Source organism: Lissotriton vulgaris, chromosome 5 (genome assembly GCF_964263255.1).
Source record: "Lissotriton vulgaris chromosome 5, aLisVul1.2, whole genome shotgun sequence".
Classification (NCBI taxonomy): domain Eukaryota; kingdom Metazoa; phylum Chordata; class Amphibia; order Caudata; family Salamandridae; genus Lissotriton; species Lissotriton vulgaris.
In genome coordinates, this window is record NC_141693.1 from 924,473,250 (window position 1) to 924,495,576 (window position 22,327).

At 46.9% G+C, this 22,327-nt stretch overlaps 1 protein-coding gene across 1 annotated transcript in view; it reads right to left on the reverse strand.

Moving 5' to 3' along the window:
- Positions 1-22,327, reverse strand: part of LOC147711802 (opsin-VA-like) — a 360,291-nt gene that overhangs the window by 13,415 nt on the left and 324,549 nt on the right. The window contains exon 4 of the mRNA XM_086922536.1: positions 9,925-10,164. Coding sequence (XP_086778662.1) covers positions 9,925-10,164 — 240 coding nt within the window. The remainder of the gene's footprint in view (positions 1-9,924; positions 10,165-22,327) is intronic.

A 22,327-nucleotide genomic window follows, 5' to 3' on the forward strand; every position in this document is an offset into this window, starting at 1 on the left:
GGTGACGGGTCACCAAAATAGCTGAGCCATCGTGCAAGGAGGAGCAACCTTCAATAACCTTCATTTGATCCTAAAAGTAACTACGGATTTACAAGCTGCCTCCAGCAACCTCATCACTCAAAGGATAGTGATTACGGGGAACAAGCAGCAATATTCTACAACTTAATCACAAGTAAAGGTCTCTTCAAGCCACAAGATTCCTTGCGAGGTGACAGCAATCATCGTCGCAAACATGTTCACCCCACCCGCTTAGTCTTGGCGGGTGTGAAGTGACTTCTGTTATGTGTGCAGAATGAAGAATTGATTGCGAGTACCAGCAAAGAGAAATTTATATGTGTGCAGTATACTGAAAGAAGTCGGGTCCAAGTAATTTTCCAAGAAAATATATTGAGTAGTAGATTACATGGAAAGAGCCCAACCAGGAGCAGCTTACCTGTTGCTCAGCCCATACACCAACTGATTCAGGCACTCCAACATTCCGCATCCCAACATTCTCTCATGCAATCATTCTGGCTGAGCAGCAGGATACCACAATGTGGCACGAAATTCACAGTTCTCCTCATTCACTACAACTGTCACCAACTACAAATAGCAACGACTAAGCATGGGCGAATTTTGCGAATCTGGCGTTCGCGAATTTGCGTATTTGCGAACTCGCAATCCGCTAAATCCGCGAATTCTCGCGAAATTGCGGATTTTTTTTTTGTGTGTTCGCAAGGGTTTCTGCCAGTTCACGAGGGTTTTGTACCAGTTCGCAATTGCGAACGTACTTGTCGGCTTGCAACGATCGCGACTAAGTTGTTTCTACGTCTGGTTCATCATCACAAGTTCCCAGCACCCTCTGTTTCACCACTGCCACCCTCTGTTTCACCCATGCCACCCTCTGGTACATCAATGCCTCCCTCTGGTTCATCATCACTGTAGATTATGGGGGGGAAAAGCAAGCACACCTGCCCTGCTTCAACTGACATGAATTAATTTGGGGTTGATTTATTAATGTGTCACTGTTTTAAAATTCCAGTCAGGCACCTGCTTCCTTATCTGTAATTTGCTTTCTGTTGCAGTGCAATTTTTTTTCCAGGACCTTTGTGGCCTACTTGTAGCTATTCTATGAGCCTGCTGTGAGGGTCAGAGCAGAGTCATAGAATTGTTGCAACTAGCAACTGAACTCTGGAGGGGCCCCAGTCAGGAAGCACTACAGGGAATGGTTACTATTACTAATGATGAGTTTGAACTTTTGCACCTGCTGAGTGCTTTCAGTTTTGCAAAACTCGTTTTTCTGCAGAACAGCAACTGTATTGCCCCAAACAAACATAGGCAACTGAACTCTGGAGGGGCCCCTCAGGAAGTACTACAGGGAATGGTTACTAATGATGAGTGAACTTTTGCACCTGCTGAGTGCTTTCAGTTTTGCAAAACTCGTTTTTCTGAAGAACAGCAACTGTAATGCCCCAAACAAACTTACTTGTGAAAGTTGATTTCTAATCCAAAAATGATCCAAAGAAAGTCAAAAGGCCTCAAATCCAAAAAAGTGCAGGCAAATGTCAACCTGAGGAGTTATTCTGATAAAAATCATAATTTTCAGAAGGTCTATGCTGCTTGCTAGTGGATTTCCTGTGCAGAATTGCAAATTTTGTAATTTCGCGAGTGCGAGATTGTTGCTGCCAGCCACACCTACATGTTCGCAATTGCGAACTCTCGCGATGCGTCGCCAAACTCCCGCGGGATCCCGCAGCAAGATCCAAAATGGCGCAGCACTCGCAAAATATCGAGAAAAACAACTCGGCAAACGCTGAATGACGGTAAGTGAACGCTGCACACCGCAATATTGTATCACCAAGAAAAAAAATCCGCTGCGTGCGAATTTTCGGATTTTCGGTAAATTCGCGAGAGTTTGCGGATTGTGAATTTACCGAAAATCCGCAAAATCCGCGAGCGGAACGGATTTTCCTTCGATGCTTAGCAACGACAGCCATCAACTGTCAATGGTCAGCTGCTCCTCCCAACTGACACAACTGTCTCCTAGCAACTGTGAGCAAATACAGTATGGCAACAACAAGCAATTTAAGTATACACAGCAGCAAAATATACGATCATGTGCAGATACGTAGTTCCACACCAAAGCTAGGTAGCAGGGGACACTTCAAGTTATGACCACGAGCAAGAGGGACATTCAGTAAAATGAAGATCTGCAGGCAAGGCCATCTGCAAAGGATCATGCTCTCACCGGACACTCCTCATTGATAGATGCTTCGAAACAGCGTGCATGGTCCATGGCCCCTTCCGCTCACAGCTGCATTCCCTACTTGGACCTTTTTTCAAATGCAACACAGGATCCTCAACCGCTAAGGGGACAGGGGCTCCTGATGACATGCATGTGCCTAACGTTGATGACACCCGGTGCTGCTGATGTTCTATTATTCCCTCTGATGGCAAGCGCTGCACATCTCCAGGCGCATTACTCCAACAAAATGACAGGATACATTTGATAATAAGTTCTAACTACATTCACTGTGCACCTCTGGTTCACGCTGCAAGTAGTAAACACAGCCTGATCAAAACAGCGCACATCCAAGATTAATTACTCCACGGAAAACCTATATACAGCAGGACAACTTTCATGCAAATCCCTTTCAAAGTTGCCAGTTCAAACAAGTAATGCTGCCTAATCATTTAAAATAAAAGTTGCTGATGGCCTCCCAATACATGTAGCTACCAACATTAAGTTCATGGTAGGAAGCTTGCTGCCACTTCCTTGTGAAATTGAAGCTGCCAGTACACACATAGATTTCCGCCTTACCTAATTTCCATGTGGCTAGCACAAAGCAGATTAAACGCTCAGGCTGTCAGATAAGGTCAAAGAAACACTGCTTCCAATTTGAAGTTCAAAGTAGAAAGCTCAGAACAAATCTAACACCCAGTTTGTGGGCTGTCCAGGTGGAGAGGACATTGGTGGGGCTTCAGAGCGTTTTGTTTCTTTCTGGCTGTTTTCTTCACTGTAAGTTTCTTCTGTAGTTGTCCAAGTTTTTTGAGTAGTTCCCTTTAAGTTTCCTTTAGATTTCTTCAGGTCACACGCATGGTTCTTTTTCCTAAATCACCAACATTGTTGCAATAGTCCTGCTTGGCCTTTGGCTCGCTGCCATTTTGTTGTTTGTTTGTGCCCGGCCCTCCACCCCGCTCCTGCCTCCCAGCTGACCCTCCCTCGCTCCGCCCCCCTCCACTATCCACATATGACAGATGCTTTTGCGCGCAGCGTTCACGCTCAGCGGTCGTGCCCCATGCGCGCTGAAGGTGCGCCTAAGGTAAGCCAGTCTACGCCCATCCGCGCCTGGACCGCCCCCAGCGCCAGGCCCCCTGGCCCTCGCAAAACGCACTCCACCCGCCTAATGTACGACGCCACTACCCTCTCAGCCCTTAACCCCGGCCGTCCACCAAACTGCTTCCAGGCCGCCCCAGGACACACACATGGACCCTTCACCTGCCACTCCTGCAAGTTCGACTGCATCAAGTCGCACATCAAATCCACAAACTCCAAACGGAGCTCCGACAACAACCACCTGAAATGCATCTTGCTCAACACCCGCTCGGTCCACAGTCACGCCATTGAACTTTGGAACCTACTCAACACCACATCGCCGGACGTCACCTTTCTTACAGAAACCTGGATGAACGCCTCATCAGCACCCGACATCGCCATAGCCATCCCGGACGGCTACAAGATTATCCGTAAAGACCGCATCAACCAAACAGGAGGAGACATCGCCATCGTCCATAAGAACACCATCCGCATCACGACCAGTTCCGACGACAACCTCACAGCCGCCGAACACCTCCACTTCCAGATCCACATCGACCCCAAGACCACACTCAGAGGCACCCTCATCTACAGACCACCAGGTCCCCGCACACAATTCAGCGAAGACATCACTGACTTCATCAACCCACACGCCCTCCCCTCCGAGGACTACATTCTACTGGGAGACCTCAACTTCCATCTGGAAAAGAACAACGACAGCAACACCACCACCCTTCTGGACAACCTCGCCAATCTCGGACTCAAACAACTCGTTAACACCCCCACCCACTATGCCGGACACACGCTCGACCCAATCTTCACGTCCAGCAAACACATCTCCTTCAATCACACCACAGCTCTCCATTGGACAGACCACAGCTGTGTTCACTTCAACTACAAAAAAACTATGACCCACAACCACCCACAACCAATCCCCCGCAGAAACTGGAACAAAATTACCACCCACCAGCTCTTCACATTGCTTCACCAAAACACCCCTGCTACTTCATCGGACCCAAACCTTGCAGCCACCAACCTCTCACAATGGATAATCCACAGCGCCGACAAATTGGCACCCTTGAAAAAACATCAAATCAAACAAGATAGCAAAAAATCCCCCTGGTTCAACGATGACCTTAAGAAATCCAAGAAGATCTGTCGCACCCTCGAGAAAGCCTGGCGAAAAAACCCAACCACTGACAACATGGCCACCTTCAAGAACGCCACCCGTCAACACCACCAACTGATCCGATCCACCAAGAAATCAGCATTCAAAGAACGACTCGACAACAACGCCCACAACAGCAAAGAACTATTCAACATCGTCAAAGAATTCACCAACCCCACCGCCGGCACCAACGACATCACTCCCTCCCAAGACCTCTGCGACTCCCTAGCCTCATTCTTCCACAATAAAATCACCAACATTCATAACAGCTTTGAAAACCAGCCCAGACACCAATCCTCCCCGCCCACCTCCGAACCAAAACGCCCCTCCAACAACCTTTACGCCTGGAACCCAATCACCACTGAAGACACCATCCACCTGATGAACTCCATCCACTCAGGATCGCCAACCGACCCATGTCCCCACCACATTTTCAACAAAGCAGACTCCATTATCGCACCCCATCTCCGAGACGTCATCAACTGCTCCCTCAACTCCGCTACCTTCCCCGAAAGCTGGAAACACGCAGAACTCAGCAGTCTCCTGAAGAAACCCACAGCAGACCCCACTGAACTTAAGAACTACCGCCCCATCTCACTTCTCCCATTCCCTGCCAAAGTCATTGAAAAAGCCGTCAACAGTCAGCTCGCCGCCTTCCTCAAATCCAACAAATCCCTCGATCCTTCACAGTCCGGCTTCTGAGCCAAACACAGCACCGAAACCACCCTCATCGCAGCTACAGACGACATTCGAACAATATTGGACAACTGAGTAACAGCTGCCCTCATCCTACTTGACCTCTCCGCAGCCTTCGACACTGTCTCCCATAGCACCCTTATACAACGACTCAGCAACGTCGGAATACAAGGAAAAGCATTGGACTGGATCATCTCGTTCCTCGCCGGAAGAACCCAGAGAGTTCGCCTCCCCCCTTTTAAATCAGAGGCCACCGAAGTCATCTGCGGCATACCACAAGGTTCGTCACTCAGTCCCACCCTCTTCAACGTATACATGAGCCCCCTCGCATCCATCGCGTGCCAACACAACCTCAACATCATCTCCTACGCAGACGACATCCAGCTGATCCTCTCCCTCACCAAAGACCCAAACACCGCCAAAACAAACCTACACGTAGGGATGAAAGAAGTAGCAGAGTGGATGATGAACAGCCGTTTAAAACTGAACTCGGACAAAACGGAAGTCCTCATCTTAGGATCATCCCCCTCCGCCTGGGACGAATCTTGGTGGCCACCGGCCCTGGAAGACGCACCCACACCCACGGACCACGCACGTAACCTAGGCTTCATCCTGGACGCCTCCCTCTCGATGACCAAACAAGTCAACGCAGTCTCATCTTCATGCTGCAACATCCTACGTATGCTCAAGAAAATCTTCCGTTGGATCCCCACCGAAACAAGAAAGACGGTCACCCACGCACTGGTCACAAGCCGACTGGGCTACGGAAACACCCTTTATGCCGGAACCACAGCCAAACTACGGAAAAAACTCCAACGCATCCAAAACGCCTCAGCCAGACTCATACTAGACATCCCCCGCCAAGCTCACATTTCCGGTCACCTGAAAGACCTCCACTGGCTCCCCGTCAACAAGAGAATTACATTCTGCCTCCTCACCCACGCACACAAAGCCCTCTACGACCTAGGACCCGAATGCCTCAACACTCGCCTGTCCTTCTACACCCCCACCCGCCAACTACGATCGTCCAATCAAGCCCTCGCCGCAATTCCGCGCATCCATAGTTCCACCTTGGGAGGAAGATCCTTCTCCTACTTAGCGGCCAAAACCTGGAACTCTCTCCCCACCCACCTCCGCCTTACTCAGAACCACCTCTCCTTCAGAAAACAACTAAAACTTGGATATTCGATAATTAAAGTACCCCCTCCCTCAAGCGCCTTGAGACCCTCTGGGTGAGTAGTGCGCTATACAAATGCCAAACTTGAACTTGAACTTGAATAGAAGGAAGTCTAGTAGCCGTATTGTAAAGTAAAAGTCCAACTACAGAAGATAATACCCCACCATGAGCAGCATCTTTGCTACTCAGCCCACACACTCCAACTGTCTATTTCTCAACCACAGGCACTCAAGCATTCCATTACATCACCAAGCACATCACATATATACTGGCAATATCTACATCTAAGTTTAGCACTTCGGATGGCTGCAGTTGCGGTGCATAGAAAGGAATCAGGTCATTCCTTGCCAAGATAGCAGCATCGTCTTCTGAGCTCCACACACATCAGTTCAGCACACATTTCACCCTTCCATTTTCCCTAAATCCTTTCAGAGTAGATCTCGATGTGAGTATAGGCCCATATATACTAACATATTTTCGAATAGGCACAGAATGGGTACATCGCTTTGACACATGAGGCCCAGAGTGGCCCGCAACTCCTTTACTCATTTGTGATGTTTTCCTCCAAACAATAAGAAGCGATAGAAAGTAGAAATAAACTACAAACATAGATAAACATAGAAATACGTAGCAGGGTATTGCTTTGTTTTTATATCTCTGGTGATGCTACAATGAAGGCTGAGGAACAGATGACCGTAATGATATAACCAGCTTTAACGCATTTCTTGTGGGTTGCACAAATAAGCACAACTATTGTGTTTTTTTCACTTTTCGTTCAATTTTTAATACAAGGTGCTAGTTTACTACTGAGCAATTTGCAGGATAGTCTTTCAAGTGATATAACTTTTGACACCCAATAGGGCTTGAGTAGCCTACTCAGGCATCAATTTTGGCTCTTAAAGAACTTTGGGGCAGATTTATGTTAACTGGCGCATCCCGAGGGATGCGCCAGTTAACGTGCGCCACAGCTACGGCACCCATGGTGCGCCGCATTTATAATGCGGCGCACCATGGTGCAAAAACGGCACAGATGCGTGACGCATCTGTGCCGGAAATGTGGCGCATTGCTGGAGTTGCGTCGCAAGCGCGACGCAGCTCCAGCAAGGCTCGGGGGTACAACATGTGCACAATGCTGCGTCAAGAACTGCGCCTGCTTCAAGCAGGCGCAGGGTTTTGACGCAGCATTGCCCTGAAAGTGACTGAGTGAAATCTCATAGATTTCACTCGCCACTTTCAGGAGGCGTTCCTGCGCAGGAATGCCCCCCCCCCTGCGCAGGAACGCCTCTTTATGGAGCAGTGCTTCACAACGTGGCGCATCTCCTAGATGCGTCACGTTGTAAATAGGGCGCATTGTTTGCGCCGCAGTTGCGTCAAAAAAAGTGATGCAATTGCGGCGCAAAGAGGCGCAACGGCCTCATAAATCTGCCCCTTTGTGTGTACCACAGTTACAACAGTTAAGGATGTCTACCGGGGTCAAATCCCAAACTTTCCATCTCAGTTTTACATATAATTTAGTGGTAGTTAAGGCTAGCTATTGCTACTTCCAGCTTGTTCTTTCATGACTTCAGAAACTGGGTCATGAAAGCAGTGTCAAGAATGGCAACTGACCAAAACTAATATTTACTTTCTCAACTGTCCACTCCCTGTCCTTACTCCAACTCGAATGAACGATTAGGGGGTGATGCAATGGCTAATCTTTTGTCATCAGGATGAAATGTTGCATGATGTTGGTTGCATTATTTGACAAAATAATGAGTCGGTGTAAGTATTAGGCTGGGATCCTCCTGCCGATGAAGATGCTAATCCTGATGAGGTTCTGATGCCAAATTGCAGCTCCCATATAGAGACTTTGGAAGCCTGTATCTGAAAGAAGATTCCATGTTCCACTGCTCGGTTAAATTAATGTCTGGATCAGATCAGGGGCTTTTGGCAGCAGAATCAAAAAGTTCAATGATACTTTGAAGTAATTCAACTTATATAATGCATTTATATTGCCTGAAATCTGGCTCTGATGTGTGCTAATGTGCTCAGCCTGGAGAAACATTGGTCTCGTCTTCGCCCCTAGGAGCCTCAAAGTCACAATAGGAAGCAATGGCCTCTAATCTAGTGTATATGGTATGGTGATGGCACATCATCATCTTGAGCTATAATTTTCCTTACGTTCTTGACAAAGAACAATTACAAAAGGTGAAGGAATTACATCCATGAAAAAAGCTGAATTTTTTTTGATAATGTTTTGAATCGAAGTGCTAACTAGGTCCTAGATAATGTACACAATTGAGCGTATTAACGTGGTGAGGATGTCAAGTGGCTATGTTTCTAAAATGCACTGTTAAGAAAACAAAGGAGCAAATTCATAAGCCCCATCCTCCACTGGAGCGTCAGTTTTATTGATGCCCTGGTGGCGTAGCGCTATTTCCCATATGTAGAAGGTGATACTAAGGGGCCGATTACGATGGCGGCGCAGCTCCTAAAGGGACCACCCGCAATAGTTGCTGCGGTCCCATCATAGCCATTATGATGCACCCGCACGTGTGGCGGGCGCATCCTGTATATTTTACATTGCGGCAGGAGTTGCTGCTAGCAGCACCCACCGCAATGTAAAATATACATGTTGTGCTTTTACATGCACAACGTGACAGGCACCACGTGGTGCCTGCCACATTGTACATGTAAAAGCAGGGGGGTATCATAGGTGCCCCCATGTGCACCCCACACCCTGGGGGCCCGCAATGGGCCCCCACCAGCAAGAACCACCATCCTTTCCATGGCGGCAATGCAGACATGGAAAGGCTGCTCTGAGCCGGCATCATAATATGGATGGCTGTGTCTTCCAGACACCGCCACCATATTGAACTCCTTTTTCCGCCGGTCGGACGGTCTTTCCGCCCGCCGCAATGCCTTCCCTATTCCCACCGCCATCCTAATTTGGCGGTGGGAATAATCAGGACGATGGTGGGAAATCTGCGACCACCATGCTGGTGGTCCTCACCGCCGGCACAGCGGTCGCAGATTCCCACCATCGTAATCGGCCCCTAAGCCACTTAACATCACCTTGTAGGTAGGCCCATTTCTGCTAGTAAATACCTGGTCTTAGCATAGCGATACGAGGACAAATTATTAATTTAGTTTTTTTGCTCTTTCTATGTGTGCCATTATTGATTGTCTATGTGCAGGAGGGTGTCCCCTCCTGCACATAAATAAATGCCCCTGCCGAACAGGCACCCTTGCCACATGGTGGCAGGGTGCCTTAGCTGGCACTAGGCAGCTTTTATTGTGCCAAATTGAGGGTAACATATGACTGTGCCATATTCTTGTGAATACAGCGCATCCCTGCGTTTAAAAAATTTCAGAAGGCAGCGTTGCCAAATTTGGCGCAGCACTGTGCTCCGACATTTTCTGTAAATATGTCCCTAAATATGCATTTATGAGACATATGAAATGTTGCTGCTTTCAGCTACGCTCATGTGAATTTGAAGCTGTCTGCCCTTTAGAAAACACATTATTTCATTAATGACATGCACAGAATGCAATAAGGACTTCATGCACTTGGACTCAAGCGTTTAAAAAGGCTCCAAGGGTGACTACCTGTTTGTTCATGAAGACATAAATGATTGGGTTGTAAACTGAGGCAGTCTTGGCAAAGAAAGCAGGGATGGAAGCCAGACGTGGGTCCAGATGAATGGAGGGGCACGCCGTCACGAGAATAGAAAATGCTGCATACGGAGACCAACAGATTAGAAAAGCAAGGATCATGATGACAACCATTCGAGTCACTTCCCGCTCAGGCTTTCGAGTAGATCCTGATCTCCCTTGAGTGTCTGAGACCTACGGAAGAATAAAACAATCTGAATTATGTATTCAGGGCTGTCTCAAGATATTTTTTTATTCCGAGGTGCAGTACATTATTCAACATCCCCACTTTCATTTTGGCACCCTGTTGGATGGATGTGCGAGCGGCTCCCTCTCCCGTGGAAAGCAACATAGAAGATTCCCTGTGTGACTTATGCTTAGAACAGGCAACTTCAACGGGTAGCATGTGAACAATGATGTATCAAGCGTTTTTTTTGTCGCAAACGCTGCGAAGCGCATAATAGCAGCGTTTGTGACAAAAAAACGGGAAATGCGATGTATGAAAAAATCGCATTGCAAATTTAAGGAATCGCTAAATTTGCGATTCCTTAACTTTGCGTCAGCATTTAAGGAATCGCAAATTGCGATTCCTTAAATGCTATGCATCAAGCATTTCCAATAAGCGATTTTCCCTTAAGAAATCGCAAATTACCACCAACTTGTAGTTGGTGGTAATTTGCGATTTCTTTTACAAATGCACTTTTTGCAATTTGTAAAGGTGGCACGTGACGCTCATACATGCCCTTAGGGCATGTATGTACGCCATATGCGCACACATGTCAATTTCTGGGGTGCAGCAGGGAGTCCTTGAGACACCCTTGCACCCTTGAAATTATTCTCAATTTGCGATTAGCTAATTGCGAATTATTCCTTAATTGCGATTAGCAATTTGCTAATCGCAATTAAGGAATTTTAAGAAATCGCTAAAAATTAGCGAATTTCTACATGCATAACATTTTGCAAATGTCAAATAGCGATTCCTTAAAAATCGCTATTTGAGATTCGCTAAAGAGTATCTTGATACATCTAGCCCCAACTGGTAAACTCTCCAGCTACCTGTAAGTAACTCTCCTGTGTGCAGCCCAGCCTAGTAAATTATAAGCTTTTGCTTGGCTGAATTAACCCATGTATAATACAGTTGGGAGTGTGTATTCAAGGTGAAAATGTGTGCATTTTCAGAACTCATACGCTGACCTTGGGAGGAAAATGGTTCAAATCTACAAAATGTATTCAACGCTGACATTTCAGTGATAAATCATGTGGCATTGGCTGATTTATTATTAAATACCACAACCTTGGTGTGAGGGGCATTGGGTTATGTATTACCCATGTAGAAGCATTTGAAATTGATAAAACATTTTTAAATTACTGCTGTTAAAACTGCATGATGCACTAAGGTGATCACTGCTAGTAACCATCAATATTGTGGACACTAATGTAATCTTGTCTGGTGTGGTTGCTATTACAGCACTAACATTAGTAGCTTGGGATGATTTTCCCTGAACCTAAGTAGTTCCTAATGCAGGACAGGGTGGTGATCCTGGCTTAGAACCAGTCTCATGCTTAATGGCCATATTTTTATTATGTGTTATACTTGGATAACTAGTGCAGCCGCTGCGAATTCGTTATTAACCGAGTACATACTGACACAACAGAGTGAGGTATTTACCAGGTCTGGTAAATACATATCATTGCAAGTCCAAATAAGGAAATGGGTCATAACTTGCAGAGTTTGGTGCACCAAATTTCGAATGGTCAAAGTTATCACAGCGCATTTTTCCTTCAATATATTTCCACCGGTCTTGACCTGGCAGAATTGATCTGGGGGGAAATAGTAGGAGTGTGGTGTTTAATACCCAATAATTACTGGCAGAAACAACGGCTACAATATTTCAGATTGGAATTTGATGTCATGCTTTTGTAATTGGGTTGTTAGCATGTCATCTTTTATGTGTTTATACATTGTTAAACATCCTACACACCGATACCACACTCACACACTTATGCACAATTGGATTTTTTCAAGACTCGTTGTCATTTTTGTGGGGAATCCTTTTTAAAGTGTGTTACAAAAGCATATTACATTCCTTCCCTCACATCCTGACAGAACTGCTCTTTTTGCTTAGAGATACAGGTTCACATGTGTGAGAATGTCATCCTTTTTGCCCCGATCACCCCCATTTTTTTACTGATATTGGTGGTAACTAACTGACTCTGTGCCCTGGGCTCTGCTAAACAGGCTCAGGGCCAGTGCTCTGATGAAAAAGGAATATGGTAATCAGGCATAATTACAATTGGCAAAGACAGACCCCTGTAAGTCCCTAGTATAAAATAAGGCAAGGGGATTTCAAAATACGTATAAGTCCCAAGTATATAAATGGGCATGGAGGTTTAAAGGCCCAGTATATTCCTTGCACTGGAGGGTGCACTGCTGTGTTGCCTGCTGTCATTTTAAAAGCATCCCTGCTATAAGCAGGGACAATATAAAATATGTTTTGTTTTATATGTCCTGATAAAGGAAAGACTGCCAAATTTTTTCCCATTGTAGTTACTTAGCTCCATTAGCTAACATTGGAATATTTTGTTTAAGTATAAATGTTGCTAGGAAGTAGCTCAAAATGTTATTGAAGGACTTAAAAGATTGGCAATGAGAAATCCAACAACTTGCCACTGCGGAATTTATTATAACTAGTACAGTAAAGAAGTTATAAAACTTTTCTTTCTGTGAGCCAAAATTCCACCTTCTAACAACCTCTCCTAATTGGTCAGCCTTTACAGGCTTAGCCAAGCTTCTTTGATGAGGTGATAAGTGTCCTGCATAGAGCAGAGGTTATCCTACGGGAGAGCTCTGCAGCTGCAGAGAACAGGCCAGGCCAGGAGCTGTGTAAATCAGACTGGGCATCAATGAGAGCAGGGCAGTAAGTAATGCCAGACCTACCCATACTTACAGTACCCCCAGTCAGATGGCAGGCCCAGGAATGGGATTTGCAGATGGTCTGGAGGGTGAGTGTTAATGGAAATGAACAACAACAGTAGGTTGGTTTATCCAGGTTTTACTCTCCTGAACACGAATTCTACATCTTGAATTTTAAAGGGCAGCGCTTTGTGGGGACAAGAATATGGCACACTTTGGAGGAAGCTGTCATGCGTTTGGGTGGACAGGGGTGCCCCCTGCTTGTGACCCCAGACCATAGAATAATTATTTGAGAGCTGCATAGCAATTCAGATTTGCTGACTGAAACTCCAAGGGACTACTCTGCTGGAAACCGGGGGCCTCATTTATGTAAAGTGACGCATCGCTGCGTGAAAACAGCGATGCGTCACTTTTCACTGCGCCCTCCTTGCGACACCAATGATGCGTCATATTTACAGTATGACGCATCATGTCGCAAGGAGTTACAGATACGCCAGTATTTCTGTCGTATCTGTAAGCGCAAAAGTGACGCATTGCTTGAGTGTGTCACAAAAGTGATGTAACTCCAGCAATGTGTCCTTTCACATGGAGCAAGCCCCATGTGAAAGGGCCTGTGCCAGTCTTACGCCTGCTGTGAGGCAGGCGTAAGAAATTGAGGAAATTTCTACGACCCTTTCTTGCGTCAATACGCCACCTTGAATACATTATACCTGTCGCAGGTATAATGTGGCGCAAGGGTTTACAAAGTGACACATCTACTTTGTAAATATGGCGCAACAAGGCGCATTTTTTACGCCACTAGTGCGTCACAAAATGTGACACATCGGCGGCGTAAAAGTGACGCACAGCCTCATAAATGAGGCCCCTGGTCTGTACCCCAAAGGAGTGCAATTTGAAGGACTGCTTCTGCTGCACACTCGCAACTACAGCCCTGAAGACTTTGCTGTGCTTCAAAAAAGGTTAATGAGTGGACTCTCTGAAATCAACAAGTTAACTGAGCTTCTCTGCACCTTCTCTGTCCAGGAGTCCCTAGCCTGGCATGCGTCCAGTGGACTTTTAAGGATTTGGCCAGGTGTATTGTGGGAATTGTAGTCCCAAACTTACAAGGACCATCTCAGAGCTCCTAGACCCTTGGATTTGTGTTTTGGACACTTGGAACCCACAAGGGCAACTTCAGGAAGAAGTTCCTGAAGTTTGGAGCAACTTTTGGAAAAAGCACCACAATTGGACCAACCCGACGTTAAGAATCAAGCAGTCTACCTTCAAATGTGAACTGGCCTGGATTTCAGGTTCATCCCACTGAAAGCTCTGGAGCTCCAGGCTTCCAGTATTTGCCTGGGGCCCCACGGGGAAGCAGTCCGATGACGTTGCATCTAAATTGGCCTGCTGGAGGTGACCGCATGACGTCAAGAGAAAATTTTGAAGGTGACATTTTGACCAGGTCCTCCCACTTAATGTATCCGAGCAGGGCTTCATCGCAGTCGGCCTCAAACTTTGACCTTGTCTGGTCAAGCACAATCAGATATCCCAAGTTGGCGCTTTGTGTTTTTAGGCACAGGAACGTTCCCTATATTGGATTTCTGTTGTTTTGGTGGCATTTTAAAGAGATAAAAAGATTTCCTATTTTATAAATGGTGCGGTATTTTTATTGAGTGTTGTATCTAACTTATTTAATGTATTGATGTTTTTAAATGCTTTACATACCTGTCTCCTCAGTTAAGCCTGCCTGCTCACAGCCAGCTACCAAGGGTTGAGCCAGTGGGTAACATATTGAGACCGTGGCCAGTCCTTTTATTGTGTTGGTGGCCTTATTGTTACTCATGGGTGCATACTTAGCCCTGATAATAATCCACATTCCAAGCGTGTGTAGTAAAGATTTATTGAACCATATCTTGCCAGTGCTGATTTATAGTGAGCATTTACCAAAAGTGAGAAGCAACGCGTTGGTCCTATAACAGGTTACATGTATCTCATTTGCTCTTCTTGTGTCACAGCACAAATAGTTTCGGGTCATGACTTTCAGGGCACTTATTTACACATATGTAGCACCAGAAACCTAGAAGACCAGGATATGTGGCAATCATGCAAGAGTGACTATTTGCACGTCGTACCGCTTCTGGCAGTCTGTCTGTGTTCCCATTGAAAATATAAGCAATGTGGACCTTTTAGATTTGTTGTAGTAAATTCTTGTCTCTGTTAGGCATCTTCCATTCTGAAATACTGTCCATTTTTATCTCAAGATCCATTATTACCAATACTTTAACATATGCAAAGAATGTTTTTCAGCACCACCCCACAAGAGCATTACGTTCTCATTGTATGCAATTGGGTTCCTGGGTGTATCCTTCTGCCTTCCATTGTAATGCATGAGGCTCTATTATTTCTCTAGAAAGGATATTCAGTCATTACTTATTAAATCCTTTGTCATTCATGCTCTGTATACTTAAAAAAATATGTGTTACAGAATTAAAAGAAGAAGAGTAACTAAGGCTGTCTTGCAATCTGACCTTCAACAGGTCTCTTAGGGCCAGCTTTTACAACTGGACGAAGTCTGTTCTTGATTCAGAAATCTGCTAAAAAGCAGCACAACAATGGAGGAAAGACTATAATCATGAGAATAAAGCAATCTATAAAGGCCCCAAGAAAAAATATAAAAACAATATTAAAGAGGCCCATGTCACATTTTAATCCTCTATACTAATCAATGCTTCATCTCCTGACAGAGAGGTATTTGGTGTTGCCATAGAACTAACCACCCACATTGTGAGAAGAGAGCTGTTTCACCCTCGTAAAGCCTAACTACCTCTATGCATCTTTTCTTGACCATCTAAACTGTTGTGGCCTCTTGCTATCTTGTGCATTCTCCCCAGAGTATTGATGTTCCCTGCTGCTCAGCCAGTGAGTGAGGTCATTGGATTATTGGAATGTTGTGAGTGTTTGTGCTTGGATGAGTGGGCAGTAAGAGTTAGAAGGGCTGAGCAGCATGATGCTGCTCCTGGTGGGGCTGTATCTGTAATCTACAACTAGGCTAATAAACCTACTCTTTTTGTAACCTACAAGACTACATACTTGATTGTAACACTGGTGACGAGCTGAAAAGAAACTATTCATGAGGAACTAGAAATTAAGAAACTCGAGAAACTAAGAAGAAACTAAGTGGATTACAAATGATAAAAGTTTGAAGACTATAAGAAATAATTGCGCCTGGAAGCCCCACCAGTGTCAATGCACATCAGACAGCATGCAGTCCAGGGCATTTTTAACAGCCCAGCGTCAGTGTGCAGCCGACTCATTTCATATGGATGCGAAACATTGGTGAGGAGTGAACCGGTGAAGCAGGGAGCATTTAACCTGCAGGGAGCCTCTACCTAAACTTAGCATTGGAACAACCCTGGTATGAAAGGCATTTTGGAACGGTTCAACTTAATTTGTGCAGCTAGTGTCGACAAGCTTGAGTTTGAGTGTATAGTTGGCAGTAAGTGTCTCAAGGTACTGATGACTAAGCTTGGGTTGTGGTGAGTCCTTTTCTATATGCCATTTGGACCATGTGGAACGCTTTATTAATTTTTCTTCACTTGCCATTGGCCAAGTGGCATTGTGCAGCATTTGAATACTGGAACATGACTGACGTGTTTTGAGCACCACCACAGCAGTATTCTGGGGTGTGTCAGCAGCATTGCTGAGGAGCATGCAAACTGCATCTCTCCACGTGGAGGTCAAGCCACAGTGCATGTCTGTGTGGGAGGCCAAATGAATGAAGGAAGTCTTTGTGCACATGTTATAGTGAAAAGTAGTGCGCGTCTGCTTGTGTGAAAAGACCTGTGCGGGTGCACTTGTTGCTTCTGGCATTTCATGGACGCTCTACGGCGTTGCACTGGCACACAGATATATTTTATGTCTTTAAAGAGATCCTCAAAGGGGTGTGTGCGTTACATGTTTGTTATTGTTAATTGAGATTTGTAAAGTGCAAATTCACCGGCAGGTCTCTAATCGCTAAAGTGAGAGTAGCAATTGCCCACCCTAGTGAGTGACTATTGGTCTCCAATCAATGTGTGATTATGCCCAGGCTTCTGTGAAGAGGAGGATTTAAATTTTTTTCCTAAAAGGGAGAAGGGATATTTCCTTATGACGGTGTCATGGCAGCTTATTCCACAGCTGTGGGATCAGGACCGACAATTCTCGTCCTCCTTTGGTCGTTGTGTTGAAACGTGGGCAGGCCATTTGGCAAGCCTCTGATGAGGTAAGCTCCAGACGATTCTTGATGCAAACTGGAGCCTGGCCATACAGGGCTTTGTGTGCGATGCAAAGGCCTTTAAACCTGGCTCGGTGCTTGACGGGGATGCAGTGAAGCTGTTGCAACAGAGGTGTGACCCATGCCCATCCCGGGAGCTTGAAGATCAACCTAGCTGCATCATTCATTGTTACTTGCAGCTTGCCCAATAGCTTTTCGGGTAATCCAATATAAAGCGCATTGCCATAGTCTAGGTGAGACACGATCAGTGCGGTCACCACTGTCCGCAGCGTAGAGAAAGAGAGGATGGGTGCTAATTTTCTCAGCTGTCTCAACAGGCCTACGCAGTTCCCGACCACGGAGGACACTTGGTTAGACAATGTGAGTTTGTTGTTTACTTTAATGCCTAGGCTTTTAATGACTGGAGCTGGGGTGGGTGTAGCCCCCAGCTCCGGTGGCCAGAAGAGGTCAGACCATGGGGTACTTCCCGTTTTCCTGTGGTGTTGGCTAGGACCTCAGTTTTGTCCGGAATTACTTTGAGAGAATTCGCTGTCATCCAGTTGACCACGTATCTAAGGAAATATATAAACATAGAGCTGCATTCAGCACTCCCCTTAGTAATTCTGATAATCCAAAGTATACTGGATAAATATAACCATCATAAGTTTTGTATGCAGGCTCAATTTTCTGGAGTCTGGAGTTTGCAGACTAGGGACTTGTTTATGCCCATGTAGAGTGCGTTTCCTTCTTTCTGTCTGCTGGTGATGAGTGTATGGGTGACTGTCTTACTTGACTCAGGGCGGATCCACTTGAAGGTCTTGCGGAGGATGTGGAGGGTGTTGAAGCAGCTGGAGGTGACGGCATTGACCTGTCAGTTCATGGTGAGTGATGAGTCTAGTATGAAGCCAAGGTTCTTGGCGTGGTCTGAGGGGGTAGGTGGGCTTCTGAGGAAAGTCAGCCACCAGGTGCTGTTCCATGCCGAAGGGGTGGTACAGAGGACGAGGACTTGTGTCTTCTCAGCGTTGAGCTTCAGGCAGCTGTTGGTCATCCAAACTGCGACGTCTTGTATTCCTTTGTGGAAGTTGAGTTTGGCAGTGGTGGGGCCTTTGGTGAGGGAGAGGATGAGCTGGGTGTCATCAGCGTAGGATACGATGTTGAGGCTGTGTTGTCGGATGATGGATGCGAGGGGGGCCATGTAGATGTTGAAGAGAATAGGGCTCGGGGATGAATCCTGTGGGACTCTGCAGGTGATTTTTGTGGGGTCAGAGAGGAAGGGTGGGAGTCTTTGGTTTCTTCCGGTGAGGAATGATCAGATCCAGTCCAGGGCTGTTCCTTGTATACCTGCGCCGTGTAGTCTGGCCACTAGTGTGCAGTGTCAGACGGTGTCAAAGGTCACAGATAGGTCGAGTAGGATGAGGGCTGCGGAGTGGCCTTGGTCCAGGAGGGTGCAGATGTCACCCTGATTAGGGTGGTCTCTGTGCTGTGGTTGCTTTGGAATCCAGATTGGGACAGGTCGAGGACGGCATTCTCTTCAATGTGTCAGTTTCCTGTTGACTGTTTTCTCTGCAGCTGTGGCTGCGAAGGGGAGGAGCGAGATGGGCCGATAGTTCTTGCGGCCAGCGCCGAGACACCCACGGGTAATTGTAGCGCTTTAAAAATTGCAAAAATAAATAAAGTGGGGTCAGCTGTGTGCTTCTTGAGCAGAGGTCTTGCTTTTGCACGCTTCCAGTCATCTGGGAAGGTGCCTGGCTTGAAGGTGGTGTTGATGGTGCATTGTAGTTCGGGTGCAATGGTGGCCACGGCCCTGTGGTCGATGTGAGGGAGGCAGGGGTTGATGGGGGCCCCCGAGTGGAGGCTTTTCATGGTCGAGGAAGGTGTCTTTGGCCGTGACTGGTGTCCAGTTGGTGATATTGGGCTGGCTGGTGTTTCTCGGGGTCGGGGGGCTGTCTGTGGCGCCTGGTGGCTGGTCAATGAAGTTGCCGTAGAGGTTTTTGATCTTGAGGTGGAGATAGGTTCCAAGCTTGTTACACAGGTCTTGGGATAGAGTGAAGTCTGTTGCTTCACTGCGTGGGTTGTTGAATTCTTGAATGACACGGAAAAGTTCTTTGGAGTTGGTGGAGTTGGCCAGGATTTTGTTGTGGATAAAGCTTCTCTTGGTGGCTCTGATGTGGCTGTCATGGCGTCCTTGTAGGCGGTGTGGTTTTCGGTTGTCTTGGTGTTTCTCCGGTTCTTCCCCAGGTGTCTGCAGGTGCGTCTGGCTTCTTGGAGAGTGGTGGTGAACCAGGCGGCTTTCCTGGGGCGTTGTCTGTCTGGGTTGCGCAGCGGACGAGCTCGTCTGCACAGTCAGAGATCCAGGTGTGGAGTTCTCTGGCTGTGTTGTTTGCGTCGGGTGCCCATGTGTGGTTGTCTTGGGTGAGGGTGGAGTTAAGTTACTCATTGTCGAAGTGTACGCAGTGGTGGTCGGTCCATGGCGGCTGCGTTGTGTGGCTGAATTGGATGCTGTTTCTTGACACAAAGATGGGGTTGAGGGTGTGTCCTGCCCTGTGGGTCGGTGTGTTGATGAGTTTTTTAAGGCTGATGCTGGCAACGTTGTCACAAAGGATATTGGAGTTGGGGTCGCTGGGGTTGTCGAGGTGAAAGATCAGGTCTCCAATGAGTATGCAGCTTGTTGGGGCGATGGTGTGGGGTGCAATGAAGTCGGTGATGGTGGTGGTGAAGGGTGTTCGGGGGCTGGGGGATCTGTAGACGAGGGTTCCTCTGAGTGTGGCTTTGGGAGTGGTCTGGATCTGGAAGTGCAGGTGTTCGGCGGAGGAGAAGGTTTAGCTGGAGGTGGTGAGGCAGAGGGTGCTCTTGTGGGCGATAGCAAAAACCCTCCTGGGTGGTTAGGGTGGTATTTCCTCTGGATCTTGTATCCGTCTGGGGAGGCGATACTGATGTCAGGGGGGAGGATGCATTGGGCCAGGTCTCGGTGAAGAAGGTGAAGTCGGGCGAGAGAGAGACGAATAGGTTCCAGATATCCATGGCGTGTTTGTATACGGAGCGTGCGTTGAGGAGGATGGAATTTAGGGTGTCTCCGGTGCTTTTGTCGGCGGTGTTGGAGGCCGGGGTGGTGGTCGGTCTCTGGTGGCAGTGGAGGCAGGAGAACTGGTCGTGGGTTGTGTTCGGTAAGGCTTGTTGGCATTCTCTAAGTCTTCCAGGGTTCAGTGCGAGGTGGGTGGTGGTGTCGTAGCGATGGGTAGTGGGAGGTCCAGGTTTCCTGGTGCTGGCCACAGTCGGGTCGCGGACGGGTGCAGACGGACTGGCCTTTGGCGAGCCTTCAGCACGCCCGCTGTGCGTATCTGCCATTAAGTAGGGGAGGTGGGAGGGAGGAGAGGCTGGGAGGTGGAGTGGGGGAATTCCGGGGGGGAGGGGCAGCGGGGGCAGCAGCGGCGAAAGGTGAAAGGAACAGGCAGGCACAAGAAAATAAAAGCAGGGTTGGAATTAAAACAAGACACAGATAGGCACAACAACAGTGGCACAACATGGAAAAATTAAGAAAAAAAACGGTTGAGAAAGGTTACGGTGGTTGCCGGCAGTATGGTCCTAGTTGGAGGGGGCAGTAGGCGCAGGAGCGGGTAGCAGCCTCGAACCTCCCGGAAATCTTGAACAAGGAGATATTGAACAAGAGTGGGGATAGTACAGACCCTTGAGGGACTCCACATGTTGATATCCCTTTATTGGAGATGCAGTCCCCCATCTGGATCCTTTGCGTCCGGGCTGTCAAGAAGGAGGCGATCCATTGATACCCCATCCAGCTGATGGCCATGTCTCTGATACATGTCAGGAGTTGGCTGTGTTTGATCGTGTCAAACACCGCTGTGAGATCTAGCAGAATCAGGGCACACAGCTTCTTGCTGTCGGCTGTGAGCCGGAGTTTGTCCAACACCGGCAGCATCACCAGCTCTGTACTGTGATGGGCCCTAAATCCTGCCTGCTGATCCTCGAGTAGCTGATCTTGCTGGATAAATAGAGACGGGTTTAAGTACGTGCAGTTCCAGTATTTTTGCCAAGGGAGGCAGTTGAGATGTTGGTCTATAACGTTTTAGGTTGATAAAGTCTGCCCCCGCCTTTTTCAGTAGGGGTGTTACTCTGGCTTCCTTGAAGTTACTGGGAACACTACATTTTTCCAGTGATCGATTGAGCAGAGCAAGGATCTCTCCCCCAATTACTGGTAGGGCCATTTTAAATATCCTTGTTGGGCATGGGTCTGCTGGTGAACCTGATTCAATTTAAGCCGCAATGTGGGTCAAGGAGGCATGGTCTAGCCTTGGAAAGGAGGGGAGGGGAGGGGCTCCACCATCCACTTGCACCTCATCCATACCTGAAGGGTTCTTGCTGGTGGGAGTGGTGTTTATATCAGCAAGGATGTCCTTCACTTTATTTAAAAAAGGTCACAAACCTGTTGTAGTGTTCTGGGCTAGTGACTGTTTCCTGCACCTGCTTTTGCCTCAGTTCATTCAGAATACTAAAGGTTTCTTTTTTCTTGTTGTCTCCCTCCAAGAATATGGCCTCATAATACACTGCCTTTCTTGCCAAAATTGCTCTTTTGTATATGGCGAGCTTGGCCCTGTAATCAGGGAGCACCTCAGGGTCCAGGTTGACTTAATGTATTCTTTACCCAACCTTTCATACAGGCCCTCTAGTATATGCTGTAGACTGAAATTGGAAAATTGTCACTGGTATTGTGTTGGTGCCATGTATTATCCATTCAATGACAGGCTTCTCAGAAACTGTCAATGGTAATTTTTCCAGTTTTTTAATGCTCAGCACCGTATAGTCTGCTCCTCTTTGTGCTAAAGAGATTTGTTTATCTGTAAGGTTAAATACAGCAAACAATGATGTTGTGTTGATTAGACGCCATGGCATGTAGCCTGAACGAAGATTTTGTAACATCCAGCCTAGCTGCATTATAGAACGTAATTGAGACTGGCCATGTTGTAACATTAGCAAGTCCTGTTCTATTATGTCTATTGCAGAGGATACAATGCTGTCCAATGAATATATTCTGGAGGACAGAGTAGTTAACCCATTGTCCACTACAGAGAGAGCTTTCTCTAAATTAATACGATCAATTTCTCGTATTCTTTCTGCAGTTTCCATTTGCGTTATTTTCCAAGCTTCCTTGTACGCAGCGTGTATACCAGCATATATAAAACGTTTTTGACGTCATTTGC